Source organism: Anopheles bellator, chromosome 2 (genome assembly GCF_943735745.2).
Source record: "Anopheles bellator chromosome 2, idAnoBellAS_SP24_06.2, whole genome shotgun sequence".
NCBI lineage: Eukaryota > Metazoa > Arthropoda > Insecta > Diptera > Culicidae > Anopheles > Anopheles bellator.
The window spans coordinates 80,987,484-81,013,466 of NC_071286.1; the positions used below are offsets into that span (position 1 = coordinate 80,987,484).

The 25,983-nt window shown below is 50.1% G+C and overlaps 1 protein-coding gene across 1 annotated transcript; it reads left to right on the forward strand.

Annotated features, from left to right (window-relative positions):
* Nucleotides 1-21,483: 21,483 nt before the first annotated feature.
* LOC131211043 (low molecular weight phosphotyrosine protein phosphatase 1-like) lies at nucleotides 21,484-22,121 on the forward strand. The gene is made up of 3 exons (XM_058204383.1): nucleotides 21,484-21,508; nucleotides 21,582-21,931; nucleotides 21,999-22,121. The coding sequence occupies exons 1-3, from the start codon at nucleotides 21,484-21,486 to the stop codon at nucleotides 22,077-22,079; spliced, it is 456 nt and encodes a 151-aa protein (XP_058060366.1). The 3' UTR covers nucleotides 22,080-22,121.
* The last annotated feature ends 3,862 nt before the right edge of the window (nucleotides 22,122-25,983 follow it).

Consider the following 25,983-nt stretch of genomic DNA (forward strand, 5'->3'; position numbering starts at 1 on the left):
CAATCCGAGCAGCAATCTGAAGAAAACAACTTCACCGAACTCGGGTGTGCCATTTAATTTGCATTCGCAAGGAGCTGCATTCGCTACGGCACGGCGACCCGTCCGTCTGAAATCTGTCCGCCTCTGAGAAGGATGCGCTTCTGTGACCTGGTGCTCGCGCCAGCCCGTAAACGCTAATACACAGCCCAACATACAAACCCCCCTGTTGTAGGGGCGGTGAGTTAGGGGAATCGAATAAAAATCCAACCCACTGCGTGTGTTTGCTGCCAAAAGCACGGCACAAACCTTACGATGTGACCGACTGTGGGGCCGATTCCGGTGCATAAAACCCGGTGCCGCAGAAAACCATCAACCCAGCAGAGAGAGCGGCCATCCGAGTGCTAGACAAGACAGCGCCAGCCAGCTCAGTCTAGACGGTGGCGAAGAGCGAACAATTTATAGATTTTGTTTACTGGCAGCAGCATCCAGCGGTCCATTTTGGAAGCAGGAAAAGAAAGCGGGCTGAAGGGCGCAGCCTCAGTTATCGATTCCTGCCCGTTAGCCGGAAGCGGGCGATCAAGGCTCGATAGTTGCAACGCGAAGAAAACTTTACCACAGTTTTCGCCCGGAAGTGGATATCATTGGTGGAGGGTTTCGTGCGTAACAATGGCATGGCGCACAGGATACGAATCTATTATGGCAAAGCGTCACAAACGAGAAGACGGAAACATCCCACAAGAGTGATTCCCGGGCGACACTTGCACCGACTGCGTCGTTTGAAATTATGCTGGAATTTATGAGTCAGACCAAGCCGGCTTATGACGGCTTTATGGCGCCATAGAATGGTGCTTTTCGGTAAATAAAATAGAGTTTCCATGGTAGTCGAAAGTGGAGCACCAGTTCCTGTCACTCGGCAATCGTCCACAGGATGCGTGGTGCCTCTCTCAAAACGTAAAGACATCTGCGAATTAAAAAACAAGGCGAAAACTTCCGCAAATTAACAGCAGCCCGAGCCCAATCGACCAGCTGACAACTCAATCTGTACCCCGTTCCGGTTGACCACTCGATGTTTGGCCGATTTGTCGCGGGATGATGATGAACGGTTTCCGGTTCCGGGTTTCCCGGGAAATAAAACCTTCGACGCACTGTTGCGATCGTATCTTCAGCGACGGTCCAGACGGGAGGCCATCATGCCATTACTTCCAGCCGCCCTCCGTGGATTAAGGATTAGGCTTTGGCCTCCTTTTTCCCGACGCCCGAGGCCGTGGCGTTTCCGTTTCCCGTTTCCCTTTTTGCGCTTTTGATGAATCCTGTTGCTCAGCCAATGAACGTTCGGAGCGAGACGTTCTCCCAGCGTCGGAACAATCCATGTCCGTTCGGGTTGACACCGAGTGACAGCAATTTATTTGCAACCATCCATCTTTAGGCCGGGCTGCTCGGTGGCCGCTCCGTGGCATCACTGACAGGCGGCCTTCTATTCAACCATCCATCTATCCACCCGGCACGGTCCAAGCCAGCCACGGGCTACCCCGAAGCTCTACGTCTCCGATTTCCACCTCACGCCCCGTGGACCGAGGCCTACCGGGGCCTAGCGCACGAGGCCTAGCCATTTTTGCTAAATGGAACATGAAACAACGTCGAGGCCGCAGCGCAACGGAATGCAGCGAAAAGTCACGCTCCGCCAAGCGCCATGCTTTTTCATGCGCCTCTCGTTTTTTTTTTGTGGCCGCACCGTGCTTTTTACTGCTCACTGTTTGATTTTATGTTTTACCTCTTTCGGCTGTGTCTGAGTGAGTTTTTCCGCTCACGGTTAAACTTTCCACACAACCGACATGGGACAACCCCACACCAGATGGGACTCGTTTCACGCTGAAAGATAGAAGACAACACCGCGGCCATCACGGCCGCGCTCACGTAGGATCGAAATTGAAGGACAACGAAAAAAAACCAGGCCGCTTCGAAAACAAACCATGTCAACGGTCGACGGGATGCAATTGCAGAGGCCCAGGCTTCAGCCCTGTCGCCGGCCAAAGTTCATCCGACGCCGGTGACAGCTTCGAGCTCCGGCCAAAAGGCCGAAGCACTACACATTACATAAAAATAACGAAGCTCATCATCTAAAACACCGGACACTGCGACACGCCGTTGGCCTTTGTCCGAAATGGCGGACCGTCAAATGATGGAAATGGTAGAGAATAAATTTGAAAACAAAATTGCTGGCACAAAAAAAACACGTTGAAGAGAAAAGGGCAAACTACTTTTATCTCTCGAGCACGTGGCCAGGCCGCACCCGGGGGGTGAATATCAAACGTACCTTTAAAAGCGATTGTTTGGCGTTTCAGTTCTATGGGTTCGATGTTAAAGGGACCACCTACTGTAATACTGGGTAAAGTTCTTCATTTTAAATCATTAGACCTGTCCATAAGCAAGTCCAGTTTCTTGGAAACCGTGCCAGCGAATACTTCGTCCCAATCGCCTTAAAAGCATCCAACCAACACGAAGACCTTGCTGGTTGGGTAAAAACCTCAACGTGGCCATTCTAGGGAACAGCTTAAACGGAATTAAACGTGGAACATTTGTGTAAACACACATGCAAACACAACCCAGCCCTGTCAATACATGCTTCCGTTTCCGTTCATTATCACCGCGCTGCTCGCCAGGTCCAGGCTTAGTCGGCTGGCCAGCAACCTTTGCAACTTTCGATTCCAATCGAATTGGTTTGTTGCATTTGTAGGTGCATTCGTTTGCATTCGTTCGTCGCGCTGGCCTCGAAGGAGTGTGGAAGAGCGAGGATCGAACCTACCGAATGCATGGCTCTGTGAGTCTCTGTGGGTTTTTTATTGCCGAGAGTTTCCAACCGGCAACCGGTATTCGGTTTGGCCAAAACAAGCCCGTTTGGTACATTTTATTTGCCCAGTGATTCGCGGGAAGTTGAGAGGATTTTCAACTTCACTGGTTCGCTGAGGAGTGCCGACCAATTTTCACTATTCGACAGCGTACCGGGGCAGCTTTTTTATTTAGTCCCTCGACACTTTAGCTTCCCTCGAAAATAAGCTCAGCCCTTAAAAATTCGCATCGCAACGTACCCCAAGTGCCGTTGCGTTAGCGAGTGTGCCGTTTGCGTAATTGGATATTCAAATTATTGTATTGACAAATTAACAAAACAGATGCAGTGCCGTTGCACCCGGCCACAGCGGCGGGGCCGACCAAACTTAAAGCCAAATCGCCGATGCTGCGCGACAAAACAATGCAATAATTAAAAGTGACCACAGAACGGAAATATGCTAATCGAACAAAATAAATTGAATGCTTTGTTCGAACGAATTCGACCAAAGTGTCCAGATATTTTGTCCGTCGGTCCATTATTTGCTACTATCGCCTACGGCAGCATTGTAGATGATAATGAAGTCCTCCGGTCGATGGTTGTGCCGATTGGGCCGATACTCTTCCCTAGCCATTCCAATTGATTGCTATTTTATTGATCAAAATATTACAATTGCCATCGCCAGCCTGCCATTGTTAGTAAACATCCTTTTTAATTACACAGCAAACCACACGACAGAATATCATTTTCCACGAATTCACCTCAACTAGCGATTTCATAATTATCTCATTCAACTCAATAATGCGGCGATCAAAATGCAACGATCCTGGCAGCGCATTCGTTCCCCGTGACAGCGTGGCAATGATTCGGTGAAAATACCACCGACGGGCGATGAGTCACACCAACTTAGTGCTTCCCAAACGCGGCCACGGTTAGAACTGAACGATGGAAAGAAAAACCCCGATGACGAATTTTTATCCCGAGCCGTCCCAAGTTTGACGGGATCATTAGTTTTAACTTTCCCGTGCCCGTCTCGTGATTATGCTGAACGGGAAGATTATGTTGCAGCGGAGTTTCCCAGGGCCAGGGACACTTTAAGCTTCCCAGTTTTTCTTCCCCAATGCAATCGACCCTCAAAATGGTGGCTGCAACCACCATCGAGGACAACGAACCCGCCCAACTCGGTGGTGGTTCCGGTGGACGGTTTCGGTTCCGGGGTTTCCGTTGCGTTGAACACCGGTCTCCCTATCGATGGTCTTTTCCATCCCCCTTATTCCGCGACCCCAGGATGTGTGTTCGGCCCGGTCGGCGCCAACAGCATCCTCGCCGACCGAGGATGCTGACGGCGGTCATGACGACGACGGCGACGGCAATGATGATGATGTTGCCGACAGGCTGGCGCCAGCAGTCCATTTCCTCGCCGTCGCCGCCGCCGCCGCCGCCGCCGGTGCGAACCGATGGGTTTCCATTGAACTGGCAGGTTTTCCACCCGGGCCTCCACCCGAAGCCGATTATGTTCGTCACCCAGTTTTTCTGATTTTCCTTCGCCTTTCGCTTTGTTTCACCCTCCGGAGTCCGGGGGCGCAATGAATGCGAGTTGTTTTTCATCTACGCCCCAGTGTCCGGTGTCCCTCGTAGAGACGCACGGAAAACTATTTCTCCGCAACGAAGCCGAGACGTACGATGGACGACGGTGTTGGTGTCTGCCACCGTATGAGGGTGTGCGTGGAAAACTGACTTCAAGTAGTGGGTGATAACCGTCGCCAGGCTACTTGGCCCTGCCCGGTCGACCTGAACGCAAAGAAATAAAGCATAAAAATCGGAACGCCCGGAACGCTCCTCCGTTGGCGGCTAAGATGACAACGAGCCGGCGTCTTACGGTGCTGGCTGGCTGACGAAGGAAGGCGCCGAGGTCTTCTTCCAGCTCATTTCACGCACGCAACACACGCCTCGCTGTTTCAATCGCGCCTTTGCCGTCCATCGAGCCCCACGCACTCATTACGGGGAAACTTTCGGGCAGCGAACCGAAAATGAACGACTTCACCATTCGGCCGAGAAGTTCTCAAACCCGACGCCGACCGTTTTCCCGGCCATCCAACTTGAGACGGTGCTTCATAAATACGTCGCCGATGCTGCTCCTCGGGCAACGCTGGTTGTCACCGGAGCCGTCCTTTTCATCATTTCACTGAATCTGAGTTCACGAAAAAAAACCACGCAGAAGAGAAGAAACAAACGCGTAAACAGCTTCCACGCATCACGAGCGAAAAGTCAGCACATTTCGCCCATTGTTTGTGCGTTGAAAAATGACTAATGGAGTCTTGGAAGCCGCTCCCGTCTTGGCCGCGTTTCTCTTGCCCGACCGTCCGACTGGCCCGCAAGTAGCGAAAAGGTGGCCCTTGGGTCCTCGCCCACACGGCCCCCACATGTAGACACTTTTTTGTGCGCCATTATTAGCCGGCGACCCTTCATTTTTGCGCCTTCTCTCGGTTTCGTGAAATGAGTCTTTATCTTTAAGTGATCCTCATTTGTGGTGTTGATAAAAAAAGGGCAAATACCATACCGGCAATATAATGACTCATCGCGGGACCACTCGAGTTTGACGTCTGGACGTTTATGTTGTTTTTTTCCCCTGTGCGAGTAAACAATGATCAACAATAGCGAAAAAATATGGTACAGAAATTTGCTAGCACTTTTTGCTCGACTCGAGCGGTCTGTGCCGTTTCTTTTTTTCGTTGGGCACTGTGCGACCGTGGAACAGTAATCATGCTGATTGCAAATGAATAATGATGATAATGTTGCGCATCATTTACCATTTACCATGAAAGGCACCCAAAATCAATACCGCTTGATTTATGATGTATGTGAATTTACATTCTCTTTCTTTAATTATGTTTTGCAGCAACTCAAGCTGTTTTGTGGATGGCCAGTAAGTACGTGGACAGTAGCTTTTGACGTTTGCTCATCACAAAAACCGATTTAAATAGAATGAAAATAAAACATTTCTAAAAACTTCTAAAAACATTCAATATTATTATGTTATTGAAAACAGTTGAATTGTATCAACCGATTGAAAACCGACGGACTCGGTCTAAAACCAAGCTTTTGGGCAAACGTACCAAACTGCACTTCAATTTTCTTTCTGCTTCCATTGTTTGATTCTGGCATCATTCCTTCGAAAATAGCTCATCGCTCATACACCGTTCATCATCATATTTATGCATCACGGACATTGTGGAATTTTGGAGAATTCTAAGCCAGATCCCGGCTCCGTACCGTGGCACGGATTTTGAGCTGCAACATACTTTTGTTGATGGCCCAATTTATTTCGCTCTCGATCGGGATGCCGAGCTCACTCACCGTCAGGCCGATAACGGACGGCGATGTCGATAGACGATTTTGGGTGCAAAAATGTGCCAACAGCATCCCACGGCACGTGTCCTTGTGATGTTTTCTAGATAAACTGTCAGTTTGCTGGAACGTTCCGGCGGCGCAAAAGTCGGTTCCATCGAAAAGCACGCAACATCAACATGGACAGCTGCGCTAAATAAGTGATGCAGCTGATACCGCCGGCTCGGAGCGGCTCACAAAGTTATGCAAGAATTCGGTCATCAGGTAGGGGCTACATAGTCCGAGTGATAACGATGCCATTTTAAGCTCGAAACGAGTTTTAAGCGAACAGAAAAATACGAAACAAATTCAGTGTGTTAGAAGGAATATTTGAGAACAAAGTACTTCGCATCCTGTTCTATCAAAAACAACACAAGCAGATAAGAAATATCGGATGAAGTGTGATTAGCTAGTTTCTGGATTAACCGGAATGGTCGATTTATCGAAATGGCTCCCAAGACGTAAACATGCGTCTAGGATGTTCCTCTTCGCATTGCCCACGCTAATGGGCCGATGTTTGCGTAACCGTTAATCATTCGCTTACGACCGAAAACATCTTGCCCGCTGGACCCCTAGCCTCAAACCGGAAGCCGTATTGTGACACCTCGCCGAAGGGATGAAAGAAGATTTGTTTAATTTATGAACGCGATTCCTAAGCGGTCGGCAAATACATGTTTCGCTTTCGTCAACATTCCGACCGACAGCGTGAACTATTGCTGTTTGCGCACCTAATGGAACCGTACTATTTATGGAACCAATAGTCGCCGAGTGCCTGGCGCTGATAGCCGGTCGGAGGCCTTCTGAACACCAGCAACGCGATTGCAACGCAATCCATTTATTTAAATTAATGCAAACAACCGGAAGCAAACAGCTAACAAATGTTAATAAACTGGAAACCTTTGGCGGGCCTTACAGAAACATTTCCCTTCGTTTGTGATCGAAAGAATGATGTTCGTTTATATGGATTCGTTTGAATGGCCGTTTCGTAGTGTGATCGGTGCTGAACCGTTCCTAACATTGTCTGACAGAAGCACTTTTTCGGTGTTAAGCTCTGCATCCCTTCATACGGCAGACCGCTCTATGTTATAATTGATTTCCCTCGGCAAAAGAGACATCGAACGGGGGCATCATAATGAAATTCCCATCTTCTAGCCGACATCCGACATTGAAATAGCTCTAACACACTTTTTATGATTTATGCGACAGTTCAGAATCGAACTGCTGAACCTATCTGCCGTTGCGCAAAGAATGTCCAAAAACGGTAAAAAATGTTCAAATGCAGATGCCCGAGGGGAAGAAACTCGGACTCGCACTCGGATTCGGTATACCCTCAGTCTAACTGAACGTTGCTTCTCAACGCAAGGAACGTTGCGTAACCTTGTTCAGCGCCGGTTTTTCCTATGCTCCTCCTTTGTGGTCAGAAAATGATGACTTCTGGGTTGGGTGAGTCATCACTGCTTTCCGGAGTCGATTTTCACTCCTTTCAGATAGCTCCTTCTTCGCACCCTACCCGGCTTCGTCACCGGATTCCCCGGCATACAGCCCCGGGCTGAGCCCGAGCTCATCCGTAGATTGGTTTGCAATTTGTGTGCCCTCTTTGACACCGTGAAGCGATGTTTTCGAGTCAACCCACAACATCAACATAGTGTCCCCGCGTTTGCGGTGCGGGGCGCGGTAGTTCTCCGAACCCATCATTCGCCACGGGCCCGGTGCTTTTTGGCGACTTCATCTCGATCGTTCCGCGTTTGTATCTTCATGCGGCAATAAATATCGTCTTTTATGATTTTCATCTTTATTGTTATGTTTTTGTTTTCTCTCGCTCACGCGCTCTCACTCTCTCTCTCTCTCGCTTGTGACCATCTTCGACGACACACCGAGTTTACGGCCCGGTGTCTACAGACCGGCCCCGGCTCAGGGAGAGGGCCGCATCACGATGCCACTCGTTGGCAGAATTAATCGATAGCAGGGGGATTACAATTTATTTCCACCCTCCGAAGGGGTCGATCACCATTTTACGCTCTTGGAACGGCGCGAGGGACAGCGGTACCGGGCGGTGGCGAATAAAAATATTGCAAATGGACTCGCTTGTCGAAGTAACAAAGTGCCCTCGGTAGAATAAATATTACGTGGTTCCTCGTGCAGCCTCGGTCCTTTGCGTCAATTATGGATCACCGCTAGATAACACTTGCTGGGATAGCCAGGTCTTACTTTTTTGCCAACTTTTTCGTTAAGAAGCGAGCTGCAAAAAACACAGAACAAAATCCTGGGCAAATGGAAAGCATAAGTCGCGCACCCGGTTGAATCGAATCGGAACGCTTCATCGGCGACATATGTAGAATCAAAGGGCAACAAAAATTGGCAATAAAGAAGAATTTATGTAAATTCGAGTCCACGATAATGCCGTTACAACGTACGAAGTCGTGATAAGGAAAAGCCATCAATAACGTTCAACAATCTATGTTTTAGTTCGATCGGTTACTCTCTCAATTTGCCATTACTATTGGTGGTCTTTTGCAATTTACCGTCCTCTGAGGGATAATGATTTTTAATATTTATATATTTCCTAATTTAAAAATTATTCTATTAAAAATTAGAAGAAACTTCCATCCAGAAGCGGACCTCGTGAGCTATCAAAAAGTTGTTGTAATAAGTGCAGTAAAACACTCAATTAGATAAGGAAAACCCTGAAAGTATCGTGTCAACGTGCGATAATATTTGTTTGCGTCGATATGGTGCAAGAACCCAGAGCACACTGGACGATATGCACCGGGCCAACCGACACCGGAACCGGACGATCCTTCCGAGCGGGTGCAAATCCACACGACAAATGTTTACACGTATGCTTTCGATGCTCGAAACAACACGCAAACACCCACCACCACCAGCAGCACCGATGGAAGCCAGCGTTGCACCGCGTGCATTTGATTTGTGGTCCATATTGGAAGCGCTGAATGTTTCATGAGTCATTTATCGGCTCTCGAGAAGCTCTCCAAAAATGGGCCACACCACGCGCACACTTCCCGAAGACCCGACCCGATGCGGCTTTTTGCGTGGGCCAAGCCGAAACCATCGATAATGGCCCACGGAACGAGGAGGACCCTGGCAGCCGACATGCGACAATTGCATAATTGAAGGAACCAACAGCCACAACACCTAGGAATGAACATCGCACCCCACTCAGCGAACCGGATGGCACATTCCGCCCACACGGATTCGGATCTCGATTAGGCGCTGCCGACGAATCCTAGCACCGACGGAACCGACCGGATATGCGGCCGTGTTCGGGTTGGTCCGGCAGGACAGGCGGCAAGCAGAAGTTTATTTATTTATGCAATGTCAAAATGTCACACTTCGAAATTCATAATTCAACAAACAGACGCCGGTGGCGATGGCAACTGCAACGCCAATGGCCAATGGCTGCCGTTTGTTTTCGTCCTGGTTTGTGACCTGGGCCCGGGACCGGGAAACACTCCCTGCCAGCGCACCAAACCGGAAACGGCAGCTTCCGGGCCGGCGCTGCTCAATGTTGCTCATTTCGTGCGGCTCCGCGTTATTTGCCTTCGCAACCGTCACGGCGAAAGATTAGTCGGTCGTTGAGAGCGCTGCGGCTGGCCACAGCCACGGTTTCATCCGCTTCCGAAGGTCGGTCGGCGTGCGGTCTGATGGCACCGATTGACAAATACTAATTGTGCTCACGTGCCACATTTTATAAGCATCGCGGACAACATCACGCGGTCTCTCTCTTATCGGGTGTGCAGTGTTTGCCGATTATATTGCGCCGTTTCAGGCGGGCCATGTTTGAACACGTGGACCGAGCACCTGAACTGAACCAGGAAGGGTACACTGCACTGCAAACAGCGCACCGAAAAGCATTACTAATTTTATGTTTCCGATTTTTGCAATACAATTTCTTCTGCGATGGGAAGCCAACGGAATGTAAGCGGATGAGTAATAATCGACTGCCATTTCTGGCGACCTCGTCGCACGCCGAGCGTCCGGCATGAGAACAAACAAATTTCAATTTCCCATTCGCAGATAATCAAAATCGAACCGCCGTCGTTTGCGGAGCGCGTTCCCCGGACGATAATGGGATTTCGCTTCAATCTAGGCCATCGCTGGCTCCTTGCCGTCCTGTCGCCAGCTCCGGCTGGCTGGCTGGCTGGGTCGGGAAATTGAGAACTTCCGCCACTAACGACCGACGTTGAGCCGACTGTCATGCGTGTGTCGCAACATAGCGTCGGGTGGCGTCAGCCGTACCTTGCGCTAACTAGCGCCAAACACATTGAACGGACGCCATTGATCATCGGAAACCGGGCGTATCGGGCCCGGCTTAGAAATGTGGCTTTCTGCAGCCAAATGCATTTGCGCCAGCCTGTCGGACGTCGGACGCACTTCGCCAACGGGTCCCCGGCAGAGAGGAAAGATCCGGAACCGATCCGTTCGGGCTGGCGACAGACTGTTCTTTTCGACGCATCATCGACGCACCGAGTTCACCCCGGGTTGGTTCCTCCTATTCCATTGCCCCAGCGAAGACGATAATCATAATCTTGTCGAAGAACTCCGATGGGGCTCGATAGAGAATTGAAACATACACGCGGAGAAGACGTGCTGCAAGCGATATCGATTTCGCTGGCAAGTACCAGACTTTGTGTAGACCAAAATCAGGTTCGAAGCGATGAGCCAAAGAGGTGGCCTCAACGGTAGCTCGTTAGTTCGGGTTGTTGAAGTGTAGCCGAAGAAACTGCTAGCTTACGGCGGGATGGCGTGAAAAGAGTGTCGTCTTGAGGTAAATTAAGCGTGATCTGATTTAAAGTTCCACGAGCCCAACGAATTTCGATCTCAGTAATTCATAAACAAGTCGACCCCATTGCCGATGTCGTGTTTTTTTTTTGTTTCCACACTCCATCGGACCGTGGAACCGTCTTCACCAAAGGTTCAACACTTTAATGAAGTTTCCATTCACGTGAACTCATAACAGTTCACACTCGTGTGGTTTCCAATTACATGGCTGGGTGGCCAAAAGTAAAACATTAACACTCGCAGCGCGCGGGAAGTTCCTTTTTGCCAGCCCACTGGGGGCAACAGTATTATGTAGCCGCGGTCCCGATTTCATTACCGAGATTCGAGGTCCTCCGTGTCGCGCTTTTCCGTCCGTCCGCTCTCTCTCTCTCTCTGCTGGGTCACCATCTTTTAGGAGTTGGGAAGATTATCTACGAACGAACCGTGTGCACGGCGTGTTGTTGCGAGGAACTGAGCACGCTAAATTGCACACACGTCGAGAGATTCTTTATCAAGCCGTGCCACGGTGCCGTGCATCCGGCCGGCCCCGTGTTTGCATTCCAATTAGCGCGCGGTTGCTCATTTGATGCGCACCGAACAAAGCCAGATAGTGTAGAGTTTCCCGAGTGAAACTGCAAGTGGTCGCTCCTTGGGGAAGATTGCTTCGTGCCACTTCCTGAGAGGTGCCCCTTAAACGAGGCTGCGAGACAGTATCGTAGCTTTAAAGCTGGCATTTTATGTTAACCAAAACAGGGAGACTCCCTAGTGTCGTTAATTTTTAATAATAGTTAGATAAATTCCAACAACATTTTACTGACCTAAGCGAAGAAGAACATTCACCCGACAATCCCGGAACTACGGTGCATAATGCGGCCGCAAATAACTTGATGGCATGGCGGCTCTTAACGGCATTATGCAAAACTATGCTCCTGCTGCTCGGCCGTACGGCCACCGCCCCCCAAGTAGGTATGTGTTTGCCACTTAACTCGTTTAACTTCGCGCATTGCACAAAAGTACTAAAATAAAGTTTCGCGAAGGTGATGCCGAGGTGCACTTACGACCCCAGGCATGGGGACCAAAATTGAATATATAAATTTCACGGCAAAACTTTAGCCAGCCCGCCAGGTCAGGCCGGGATGCTCATCTTGGCGCGGAAACATGCATAACAAGGGCGATGGGCGGCCGGAGACAATCTTGTGGGCCCCGGTTCCATTTCACGGTACATTTGAGTGGTTCAATCGCGCAGCCACACACCGACCGCTAAATGCATCGTCTGCAGCCAGACCGCCGCCATCCTGACACACCGAGCGAGAGGCTTCACGGACAAATAATTGTAATAAAAGGCCACGGGAAGCGCGCGGTTCAAGATGCACCTCCGTGGTGGGCCAACGTTCGAAGGAATCGAACGGCGCAAGAAGCAACCGGCATCGTCGGACTCGGCTCGTCTTGGAGTCCAAGAGCACGGTCTCCGCGTCGGAAAGGGCGGCCGAAGTAAACTTTTCAAATAAATGAATGCATAAATAAACGCTAGGGTGGATGAATAACTTGACTCGACTCGTCGCCGTCGTCCTCGTCGTAGGGTCCTTGCTGCGCCCCGGGTGCCCGGACGACACCGCGAACAACGACGGGGAAAACTATCCGGTAAGAAAAAGTCGGCGAAAGTCGGTCGGTCCCGAAGTTGCCGGAAACGCCCTCCTCGGAACGGGAAGCGCCCTTTCCGGGGAAGCGACCAACCGACGGGGAACAGTGAAAAAGAAACCCCACTCCGAAACCGTGAAAATGGGAGAATGTTAAGTGAATCGTCTGTCAGTTTGCCCCGCTTCCTGTCACGCCGGTCCCCTGGACCGGACGCGCTGCCAGATCGGTTCCCGGGGCCAGATTATCGTACAGCACCCCGATTACAGCTGGAAGTCGCATCGAACCCGACGCGTGCATCTCCAGCACGCAAGATGATCTGCTTTCCCCTTCAAGTCAGTCAGACTCAACATTGCCACGTTCCGCGTGTCCTGCGCTGCGTTCGTCAGCACTCCCGACGACGATTATCGGCTATCGAGGGGGGGGGGTTGTGTGAACATCCTTACGGGCGGGGATCCGTCGGACAAGTTTCTTCGTCCTTTACCACACGCACGCCACGGTGCACGGTTTTTGGTGGAGTCCCGGCTGAGGTCGACAGTGACATCGCACAACCCGCGGAGGGCCGCGGCGCTCCGACCCCCGGGGGTGGCAGAGATTTATGTGCTGTTTTAGCATAAAATTGTTTTACGGCTGCCGGCGGTTGCCAATGTTTTGAGGTTATTGACACGCGACGTGGAGGGTGCACCGACCGGTTTGTGCGCCGGAACTCCCCTTCGATTACGGGAGGCGTTCACTCGTCCACTCTGGCGCTGGCTGGGTGTCGTTCTCGTGTTCCGATCCCAAACGTCTTCCAGACGATGCTGCGACACGGAATTCGGGATTTCAGGGGTTGTTGAATTCAAAACACTTCGAACCACCAACCCGAAACCCGCTTGGTGGGCATTTCATAAAACCGATTTGAATATTACGCTTGGGACTCGCGAATAACCAGGTTCCAGGTAACGACACTGATCGTTCAAAGCAAACGCAACAAGCAAAATACTCATTATCTTTTGAAGCAGCACCTCGAGGACCGCATAAATCTCCCATTTAACTTTGGACCTCCTCGGGCTTTTAAGTTAAGCAGTCGAGGGGCAGCAAAGACCCGTGCCCCGCAGGTAGGCTCCAGGAAGTAAGTTTGTTGTCACTCCCACCGGAACCAAAATATCAATCCCATCTTCGGTCACCGGTCCGGGCGGCAGGCGGTCCTGAGAGGGCATAAAACAAACCGGTTTATGATCGCACTGCGCACCACGCAACGACCGAGCGCACATAATCTTGCCAAAGTTATTTGACCGTGTATTGGTTTGGCCGCTCATGGAAAAATAACAAACGTTCGCTACATGCGATACAAAATAACGATTGCTTTCCGTTCACAAACAAGCCCCGCCTTGGGGGGCGAAAGTAACCGTTACCGGCCAGCCGCTGTTTTGCCTTCGGAAAACTCCCAGCCGCGCATTTTCGCATTTGGTTATCATCAACACGCGTTTTATTATTTTATTTACGCTTCTTTCCGTCTCCCTCAAGTGGCTCTCCCTCTCTCGGAGGGACCAAAGTGGCGGGCTAGAAAAGTGGGAAAACATTCTCACCCGAAAGCCGGCGATCGGCGGGCGGTACTCCCGGGAACTCGAACGCACTCCAGTTCCGAGAACTACTTCACGCCGCATGCCGGCCTATCGCTTGTATTGGAGGGAAACGCATAAAAGCCATGTTTACATCACTGTTTTCACACCATATCGGTCGGGCGTAGATGTTCCGATATCCGGAGTGCCATCGAGGCGATGCGTCACCCACACTCAGCTGGAGAGGAAAACACCGGGAGAGAGAGAGTCCGGAGCGAAGGGAAATAAATAAAAACATCAACCAAGTGATGGTGCACGAAAGGTTATCTTAATCGATCGTCGCATCGCATTCCATTATCTGGGGTGTGCGCTCTTTTTGGAAGGCTCTAGGGAAATGCCAGGTCCACGAAGTGATGAAAACATCATCCACCAACCGTTAAACGGAACGATCCGCGGCAGATATACGGCCCCACGCACAGTGATTACGCGTGTGTTTGATGAAGTCATAAAATACGTCAAGAGTAGTAGTAATAAGTAGTAAAAGGGCAAGTGTTTTAAGCGTCAATCGAGTGGCCGTAAAATGGCGAGAAAGCTGGGGATACGGAAAACACTGGACAGCCGGAACGCATGGGTGATTTATGGCCAGTTTTCCCAAAATTAAATTACTACTCGTCCCGTAGTGTCCATAAATCTGCCCGAACGGGCAAATCTTAAAACAAGGGGCCACCGAAATGGTAATCTTCTTAATCGATACGAAGATTTGGCAATGAAATGAGATTTGGTATGCTTCCCGCCCTGCGGATTGCATAACTTTGGGCGCCAAAGCATCTTAAAACTAATTTCTTATTTTGTATTCCCAAACGAGTGTATTACAGATAAGTTATGCGTGGATTCTCATTTATCACCATTTTATACGCGGCAAACCTTTTCGGTAAAAATACATTACATTATTGGAACAGATTCAGCTCCCTCGCTCTCGCTCCGTCTGTGCTTCGGTAAACCGATTTGTCCTTCAACGCTATCGTCACCTATCATCGTGGTTTCTTGGCTGGACCTGTCCACGGTCGAGCCCTTTCACCGTCACGGCTCACGATGGCGGCCTGGTAATTTATTCGCTGCTCGGGAAGATGAAAAGTCAAGCCACCGTGAAGAGGGTTTGACACACGGCGCCAGATACAGCATTCACGGAACGGGTCCAAAACGAAAGAAGTGATGACCATCGAAAGGCTTGCGCAGGTTGGCCACAACACAGAAAAGTTTTCCCCAAACAAAGCGTGTGCGTGTTCGGTGATGAAACGGGGCCCGGGTTTCTTTTCCCTCTCGGTTTCACGCCAAGACGTTGGTTAATCGAAAATGTTTCGCAGCTTAAGAAGTGTCCATCTTCCCGTAACGGCCGACGCGCGAATCCCCACCGGTGAAGGGGAGAAAAAGTTTTCGGTGCACGGAAGCGATGAAAAAATGGACAATTGCTAATTAGTGAAATATGAAACATCGAATGCGATCAATCATCCGGATCGGCTTTTTGCCACCATTTGAAACCCGAACGTGTCTAGAATTGCCTTGGAAGGCTTTAAAAAATGTTAAACCTTATGCTGTTTCATAGCAATGTTTAATCATCGTTCCAACACCATGCGAATCTCGTGAATTCATCAAAAAATCCATCACTGGGCGGCGTTACGGTTGCGTCCGTTTTTTAAATTTCCACAAAAGCCGTACCGGAAGTGTTACTACCGCGTTCGGCTACGCCGCAAAACCAGTGCCAGTGCCACCACGCAACCTGCAAATATTAACACAACAACACCGCACACCAAAACGGCTGTACCGACAAAAGGGCTTCCGCCATTTTTAGGGATTTCAATGCAATCCCCCGGTGACGGTGGGAAAAGTGCTGAAAGTGGGAAAAGTGGGAAAAATTGGATGGAATGGGTGAAAAAAAAACTTTTCCCATTATCTGGCGGAAACGAACGGATCTATTGGCCCCCGGTACACCCCACCGGCCCCCGAAAGATGTATCGATTTCAGGCGCACGGGTTGAAACAGGAAGTTCTTCGCTGCCATCGAAAATAGTATTTCTCCCAGACCCTGGGACCGGGCTTTCGCATCACCCGGCACAAAATGGGGGTAAAAATAAATCCATCGTACCCTCGTAATGCGTCATTGCAATTGCAACACATACACATGTGAGTCGTGCAATTTCCCGGGGATATGCTTTCTGGTTCGATCTGTGATCCACGATCCTCGACATTTTCCCAACCCGAGAGGTATTTTCCAAGAAGACACAGAGAGAGAGAGAGCTATTCCACCGGTTTTTAATGAGTTTCTAATAAGATAATTGACTTTTATTTCCACTCTCCAGTTAGCCACGTCCCCGTTAGCCACGCTGTCCTCCTTTTCTTCCAGCGGCATCCGTTTTCGCCCCCTAGGGCTTTGTCCGTGCGCGCATCGCTCTCCGGTACTGTTTCCGATACATTTTCGTGCACTATAAATTAAGACGAGGAATGTGGCCATTTACGATCGGAAGGAGCCCGGGAAAAGTTGGCCACATTTCGGTCCCGTCGCCGTCGCCCGGGCGCCTTGGCAACTTTGAGGTCCAGGTCCTGTGAGGCTTCCTCCGTGCGCGTCGTCGGGTGCAGCGAAGAAAAATGGCGTCCCCTGCTAATGGGCCAACCGGCGTCGTCCGGTAGGATCGACAAGATGCTCAAGATTGCTCCACCATACACCATTGCCTCTTTCGCGTTCGGCGTTGAAAAACTTGGAAATCGATAGTAAAATTGTGAAATAGCGACTTCCGCCCGGGCGGAAGAGCTTTTTCCTGTCCGGAACCGTAAGTGCGGTTTTGGTGCAATGAAATCACGCTGCCAGCCGATGCGGATGCGGACGGAGGTTCCGCTTTTTTCCTCGTTTATCTTTTTCCGCTTTTCCGCTTTTTTCCGCTTTTGAACCAGTAGCAAAACAAAGCGCTGGAACTTTCTGTCGGATTTCTTTCTCCGGGTGCTGAAAAGAGGAAAGTACAACATTAGCCCAACAAGCGCAACAGGATCCCTCCCCGCGGGGTCACCGGTGGTGGGGAACGGCGAGTGAACGCGAAGGAAGGTTTGTTTTATTCTTCTGCGCTCGTGCTGCTTTTGGGTGCTTTACACCTTCATCTTGTAAGTGGCGTTCGTTGAGTGCGGAATCGTTTATGGCTGGTTAGAAATGGGCAAACACTGCACCGGTGAGGCAGGTACCAGTGGACCCATCATAACGTTAACGCTCAACGCAATAAACGAACGAAGCGTGCTCGAAATTAAAAACTGCGCTCCGTGGAATGACGTAAATCTGTTCCATTCGTTCAGTAGTGGAGTAATTATTATTAAAGCTTCTAGTCAGCATTACAGCATTACTGCACTAGTCCTTGTCGCTAGTTTTCTGTGTTTCATCCTTTGTCACTGATTACTAATCAACAAATCATTTAATACTAATAAAAATCTCACCAAATTCAATATAGTCTAACAAAAAAAAACATCTTATCATCATCAACACTAAATAGCTGGGAAAACTATTTTCAATGAAAAACTGAAAACATCTTTCGAAAAACGATTTTCCACTTCCAGCAAACGCATTCGCTTACTGCTGCACTCGTGATCTGCCGTGTGACCTGGCGCAGGTTCAGGGTAACAAAATGGCACCAGTTATGAATCACGGACGCGTTACGTCAAAACTGCGAGCAAAACTATTTCTACCGTGTGAAGCAAAAGTAATGGACAGTAAGCAGTCAAATGTGTCCCACCCTCACTTCCGGGACCGCTCCGTCTCGGGAAGCATGTGGCCGCCGTTGCATTGACAGCGACACTTTTCATTCGGCAGCAATCCTCCCGCCGGGTGCCGGTCGCTTCCGAAGTGCATCCTTCGCAGGACGGCTCTTTATGTAACCGTTTAGTCGTTCGCGCCGTGTCTCGACTATCTTCTCCATCATTTCTCGGTCTCGCTCTCATTGCCTGAAGGGAGTTATTATTCGTTTGCCACATCTCTCTCGCTCTCTCTCCCACGTCTCTCTCTCTTCCTCTCTCGGAGTGTCTTTCTTTTCCGGGCTGGCTGCGGATGGCGCGCGGCGCTTTAGTTCAAATATATTATTGCACCAGAACAAATTTATGGAAAAACTTTGCCACCGTGACACTGCACGTATGTTTTGTACAGATGTTTTATTTTTGCCATTCCCGTTTGTGGCAGACGAAAAACGGTGCTCGTTGGTGGAGTGAAAACTAGACCCGTGCCTCCTAATGCTCTGTCGGTCGCTCGGCGATCCCGTCGTCCGGGGGGTTGTTGCCACTAAATTCCTAAACCCTCCCTAGTGGTCCAGCTGCTCGTCAGCGAAACGGCTATGACCAAAACTTCGTCGTTCCTTCGGTTTGACTTGTCGCAGAAAGCGGCGCTAGGACACCAACCGATGATGAAGACGCTTGCGTCCCACGACAAAATATGAGTCAGAATTTTCTGACTTCCACTTAAACGCGGTGGAGACTCCCAAACGCTCTGGCTGAGTGTAGTGGAAGAAGGATAATACATAGCTTAAAAACTGAAACGAGTGTTATAAGAAAGTTGAAACAGTTTTATACTTGAAGCGGGTACCTCGATCATCCCTTAAGTATTTTCGTGTACAAATTTGCTAACCAAGTCGTATGAAACGCAGTAAGACCCGTTAATTTAAAAAAAGGAGAAAAGCGCGCAGTACAATCCCTCTTGCTCATTAAGCCGGGCCACAGTACAACGCCAGCAAATGGCTGTTTCTATTATTTAAAGTAAATTTACATCTCATTTCACGGCGGCATCTTCGGCTGAAAGCAACTTTGTGCAAAAGTGCATCCCGGCCACGTGGACATCAATCGGTCGAGAAGCACAGCGGTGACGCACCGGGACACGGGTGCGTCTCGTACGAACGTTAGGCAAACATAACATGCTTTTCCATTTCCACAGCTCAGCCTCGGGCCAACGCTTTGGTGTGCATGGCATGAAATAAGGCAGCAATTTGGCGGGACGAAAAAGAACTGCCCCGAAACGGCCCCCCTTCTCTCTCTCTCTGTCTGTGAGCTCAAGTTAAAAAGGCGCCAAATAGTGCAGGTCACGCGTGAGGATCGAGTGGAACTGAGAGATCGGGAAAGAAAGAATACTTCCTCTAAAGGATGAAGTTCAAACGGAGCGCGACAGTGAACGTTGGCAGGAAACTTTGGCCCACGTCCGGTGGCCCGGGGGACGAATGGAGGCTCGCGGGCGACGAACGAGTGAGCTTGAGTGGAAAACTTGCTAAACGGAAGTGAGAAAAAAAGGCAAAGCGAACCCAGAAACTATCTTCCGGTGTGGGGACGGGAAAAAGAAACGGGCCACGGGTCCCCGGTGTGGCGGGCAAAAAGCACTCGATATTTTCTGCCAGGAAATGCCAATTTATCTTAGTTCTGTCCCACTAGCTCGCTGCGCGCCGGTGGCCGGAAAGTGAGTTACGACAAGTAAACGAAAAGTGGAAAACTGAGTCGTAGGGAAATTCCGTTAACTTTTATGATTGTTTGTTAAATGCGCCTAACGTTATGCAATGCGGGTGGCACGATCGGACGGTTTCGGTAGCGCATCCGCAAGGAGTTTTCCACCGTGCAGTTTTCACATCGACACCCCCGGGACCGGCAAATGGAACTCCGTTGTCCGTTGTCTCGGTTCCACGCACTCCGCCCAACGAATCAGAGGATCCACGCCATTTTTCTTCGCCCACCGAAGCCCCATACGGTGCCGACGAGGACGAGCGCTGACGAGAGCGTGTGGTAGTAAACATAATTTTATTAGCGTTATGGCTAAACGAAATTTTATTTACTCGCATTACTCTACCTGTGCCCGGCTCCGAAAACCACGGCGGGAACCGGGCACGCCGCGAAACGGCACGTTCCAATTTTGTTTTACATTCGCCCGCGTTTTACTATTGCGCGGGCCGCGTGCCAGGTTCGTCCGACCGGCTGACAAATCCATCCACAAGGGGACCAAACATTCACGACCTTCGGCCACCGCCGAAGCGTGACTACTGGGGTACGTCAAACTACAGAGTCGGTACTCGATATGTTCGCCTTCGGCGCTACTCCACCTGCCGCACGGTATGTCAATCAAAAGATGCATAACCACGACCCGGGGGCGCTCGAATAAAAGCAAGTATAAAATAACCACTTTTATGACGATTTGCTGGTGGTCCCCCCCTAAAATCTGTAATCACCGTAACACGATCACCGCTGGCATTCGTTTGGTTCGCTCACATCCAGCCCACAATCACCAGCAGCAGGACACGGGGTTCCGGATCCTGGCGACAAATGGACGTTCGCGGGCGCTTTGTTTTTCTTGTGCGGCTCAACCTTTTTTATACCATCCCAATTTGATAGAGAAACGTGCGGCCGAGTGAGGGATTTACCTCGTCATACGATCGTAAAAACGAAAGGATTATTATTTATCGAAGCATAAGATACTCCAGCCGGCCAGAGAGAGAGCACGGGGTCCGCGTTCGGCAACTATCATCACGTTCGGTGGGCGAAAAAGGGTGACATGCCCTCCGCTGGGCAAATAAAAGCACCACCGAACGCGACAGTTTTCTTCAGATTTATGCCCCGGTACCGGTAGTGCGGGCTATTTCGGTTTCGGTACTGTTTCGAGGACGAAAAATACGACGACTGATCGAATTGTTTTTCGATTTGCGATGGCACAATAACGGCTGACGGTGAACGACGGGAGGCCATAAATTATCCTCTACCGGACGACGTTTGCGTTCCGCGGTTTTCATTTTCCAATCACCCTCGTCACCCTTTTCAGGGCAGTATTGCAGTTCTGCTCCCTTTTTGGATGCGTGACGGGGTTTTGGTGGACAGTTGTACAACCTTCAGAACCTTCCACCGGATGGTGTACCTGGATCGCTTCCTGGTTTTAAGGTCATAAAACTGTAAAATCAAGTGCACCATAAACCTTTACATCCGCCTCCGGTAAATGAGGTCAATTGTTCCTGTTCATCATAGAAACGGCATTATTGTGTTCAATTAATTTATTGCTGTAATTTTTATTGGATAATCAACCTTGTGCGACCATATATTATTTTAATATTTAATAAATAAATAAATTTAACCTATTTGGTAACGGTCATCAAATCAAATTCTGAAACCCGCGACGAACGTTGCGCCTGCAAGTTATGCAATTCGGTGCTACTAACCTTTTGCATTGCAGCAAAATACTCATTTCTCGCACTCCGTAAAGCATGCGCAGATCTTATCCTAAAACGGGGGACGTTTGTCAAAGCCCGTGCCCCACCCACAACATAAACATTGGCCAGCTCCGCGACGCCCGATGAAGATCCTGTTTGTTTGCATTGGTACGCATATCGAAGGCAAGACTAATCACATTTCACTACACGTTCCGGCTCCGGTTTCGCGGCGATTTCACAGGAAACTCTTGCCGTTCGCCGATGGCCGAAAGTGTCATGCGGAGTGTCGCAACAAAGCACGGATTGACCGACTGGCAGATCGATAGTGCGGCGTTGCGCGAGTGGAACGTTGGCCGACGGCCGGAAGAGCGAGCCCTGGCGGTGTTGGCCGAGAATGGACTCTCGTCCGACCACGTCGGACGGCAAATCGTCCCGCAGGATTTCGTCCACTTTGACCACATTTTCGGCATGGACGAGGGCAACGTAACCGACCTGCTGGCCCGGGCCCCGAGCGACTGTAGCGCAAAAATAGAACTTCTCGGAAACTATCGCTACAAGGAGCTCGACAAGATCATCTTCGATCCGTACTTTGTGAGTGTTCGGCCCCCGACCGCTTCGCCGGTGACGCTATTAACGTTAAGTTTCATTCACCCACCAGGAACATGGCATCCACGGGTTCCGCCGATGCTTCGATCAGATCGTGATATGTTGTGAGAACTTTGTGAAGTTGCACAAATGAATTGAAATGCATTCCTTCAGCGGTGACAATGTGATTAAACCAACTAAGCAACGGACGAAAATTAGATCGAAATCGGCTAAACGAACTCATTTTCCGTCCGGAGTACTGCCACTAAATGAAGTGGGGCAAATAAGCATCAGAAACTCAATTAGGGCACTGTTTTCACTATTCATTTACATAAATTCAACGCAACTGGGTCAACGGTGGTGCGTTCCGCTACGGCTCGCTGAAAGTATTTCTTCATTATTTCATTTAGTCAATTAGAAGACACTGGTTCCAGGTACCGATTTGCTGCATCCCGGCATACTTTGGCAACACAACCGCCCACCTGCCAACCAGCCCGGGAACCTAACGCATTCGAAATCAGCTCCGGCCCGGTAAAGGTATTTAGTGTACAATCTACCAATATTCAATTATTCACCTGCAACCGTACCATTTTCCAAAAGTGGAATGCATAAATTGCTTCCATTTGAAATCAATTTGCAAAACAACCTCAGCTCCGTGGCCAGCCTTCGATGGATTTTCCGATACACCGCAGGGCCGGCCACAACAGGGTCGGCCGTAAAAACCGTACCCCGGCCCGTACACCTTCGCCAATCTTTTCCGGCCGCAAAGTTGTTTGTTGCCAAAATCAAGTTTTCTCACGTCTGGAATTCAGATTTCCGGCTAAGGAGCCCCCCAGGGCTGCGTCGGTGGCTGCGGTGGCCAGCAACTGTAGATAACTATAACTTTGCCGTTAAAACAAAACAGCCACAAAAAACAATAACGTTCGAAACCGTTTACGCTTCTGGTGGAAAGAATTTGCCTCCACATCCTTGTCCGTGGAACTTTTCTTCGCTCCTTCGCTTGGCCGTAACTTCCGTAATGGCTACCGGAAGTGCCACCGTGAATGCGGGTCACAAATCCTAATGAAATCTTTTGTTTTGCCCGCACCAAACTCGGCACAACAACGGCGCCCAGCGTCAAGTCGCCCGGACACGAACCCCGGGCGCGATTGGCCGGCTACGTGCTCACAATTGTTTCTGCCGCCGGATGGCCCTATAAAGCTGGTGGGACGGGTTGGGAGATGAAACAGCTTCTTCTGCTTCCGGTGCCCCCTTTCGTTCATCCGTCGCCGAGGATCACGTGCCTCAATTTTCGGCCCATATGTCCGGCCGTTCCACCGGACGGTGTGATTCGATTATAAGCCATTCCAGATTTGTTCGATAAGTTGGCCATCAAAGCCCTTGCCCGACTTGGCGCTCAGTTTCTTGAGCTGCAGAGCAGAGTGGTGCACTCCGCCCATCGGTGTCGATACTGCCTTACTAACATTTCGATCCGTCTTGGATGTGAAAGCAAAACCCCGAACACCAGTTAGTTTGAGGGCCTCTTCGCCGTGCACCGGAGCGATACAAATCGGAAAACTTTACGGCCAGCCGGACAACCGTGGCTGGCGTTATTAGATTATGCGGCCCGTTCACTCCACCGACCATTTGCCCATTTGTCGAGCCGAAGAAGAAAGCGTGCTTTTGCATATGTTTCTCGATTGCCTGGACGCTGGAAGCCAACGGAAAGCGACAAAGAAAAAAAAACGAGGGATGGCCACCAAACGGGACGGGACGATTCGCTGAATTCTCCAAGGTAGTTTAGAAATTATAATGAGAAAATCATTTCCATCTTCCAAAATTGAGTTTTGTCTTTTGGGCGCGTGGTGCTCGGAGGATAAGTTAAGGCTCGGTTCCAGCCCAGCCGGCTCCGTGGGACCCGGATGCATAATTGATGCGCCCAATTTGGGACAGTCGCCAATTGGATTTATCTCGATGCCGCTAGACTCGCGGAGTGTAAGTATGGTTTCGCAGCGCGGCCCATTTTTCTTCTGCCTCCTCGGTGCTTCCAGAGAAAAATGCCTCTAAGCTCCAGCGGAAAATGAATCCAGCTCAACGGCTAGGCATTCCGAAAACTCTGTGTTTTTAGAATAGTGGTTGGCTGATCTTCTACGACATTATAAAACGTGCTGCCTTCTACTTGGGCTACGATCACTCGAGCATCATAGGCGATCGACTCAAGCTGTTTTTGCATTTGCAAGATCTTGACTTCCCGTACTGAACCCCCTGACACTCCTTGCTCGAAGTTTGAAACGACGAACTCAAAATTGATGCGCGATCGTCTTCTAACACGGCCTAATAACCTAATAATCTAAGTTGTCAAATAGGCTACATTGCCCGTTGATTGGTTTATAAATAAAACAATATTTCCATACGCTTGACTTTGCTTTGTTGCTTAAAAATCAAAAACCATTAAAACGATCGATAAAATGTTTTTTTTTTACCATTTAGTTCGGTTCACTCGTCACACTCGCCCGTGCCTGAAGGTGCTTAGGCCATCGACATTATGATTACCGGGCACATTTCGAGCTTGAGTGACGCGTCCCAACGGACGCGTCCTTCACGTGGCGCCCGCGAACGAGTTGCGCTCGACGAGGTAAATCCGCTAACCCTAATTCCAATACGTTATAAATTTGTCAAACGATATTTTATCCCCGTGGCGATTACGCCGCAGTGTGGTTCGCGTCATAAAAGTAATTCGCCGCCCGATGTACGTCGATGTCGATAAAACACTTCACTTTCGGTTCGTTCCGAACTCGTGACGTTCTGAGCTGTGCTGGGCCGCGTGGTGGCGTGAACTTTCGCTGCGGCAGCACAATTTTTTTCACAGATCTGCACCCGGGAGGATTCGGGAACGATAAAGAAAGGACATGACAGTCGGATTCTCGGGCGCCACAGAAAAAGCCACGCCACAACCGGCTCAGTAATAATTCAAATCACTTCCTTCTGGCGCTCACTCGCGCTCCGCTCCTTCTCTGCCGCTCCCTCCTCACCCCTTCTCAGCCCTCAGCTCAGCCTGCCATTGGCCGGAAACTGCTTCATATTGCGTTTTTATCGACTTTCTCGCTTTTGTCGCCCACCCCAGCGGCTACGCAACACGCAACAGCTCACCGAAATGTGCAACAATCTTCGGCTTCGCGTTCTGGCCCCAAACCTGACACCAAGCCCACCTCCTGGCCGCGTTGGGGTCCTTTGGCCGTGGTGGTAATGCCGGTCGTAAAAAAGGATTTTACATCCCACATCCTGCCCGGCCTTGGGAGAGACTTTGCCGTCGCCACTTCGAATTGGATTTGGCGCTCGACGGAGCAAATTGAGTTGAAGCTGTCTTCAGCGATTCCGTTGCGTTCTTCGCTCCTCCTTCCTCCGCACTTTAACCGGCGTCACGCGTCTCTCTGTGTGTGGGTGCGAGCTTTCCGATCCCGGGGTGGAACTTGCCCGGCGGCAAACCATCAAAGGACCATATTGCCGCCCCGACTTAACGACCGCTCCGTTGCGGCACTAGCTTGTCATTAAGTGATTTAAATTTTAATTCCACTTTTCAGTGAAACGATTCCGATCCGTGGCGTATGCCGTGGCGCAATCTGCTAACGTTGGCCCATTTTTTTTTTCCTCCAACGTTCCGGAGTCGCCGGAAGGCACGACTGAAACTGCGTTTCACATCCGAAATGAACTTATACCCAGTTTTTCCCGGACCTCAGTGCCGGGGGCATAACGAGAGGAAGCGAGCCAAAGGGGCCCCCGTTGGATAATCAAACCGAAGAGAAGGAGGAAGGATCAACCGCCCCACCCCCTCTTGCTTGGACTCGAGAGTGTCACGCAACGCCCGCTAATGCCGACGCGCAAAGGTGTAGTCCTCGGGAGCCTCCAATCGGTGCCCCACTTCGGGCGTGTCCGTGCGGGAAAATCAAAGTCGCACGAAAAGATGACTATTTGGAGAGTTTCGTCTGCCCTGCCTCTTCCTGTTCTTTTTTTTACTGCCCCGATTCGCACTTTTATGGGCCTTGGGCTCCTCGAGGGGCGCAAAATTGCCCTGCAGACAA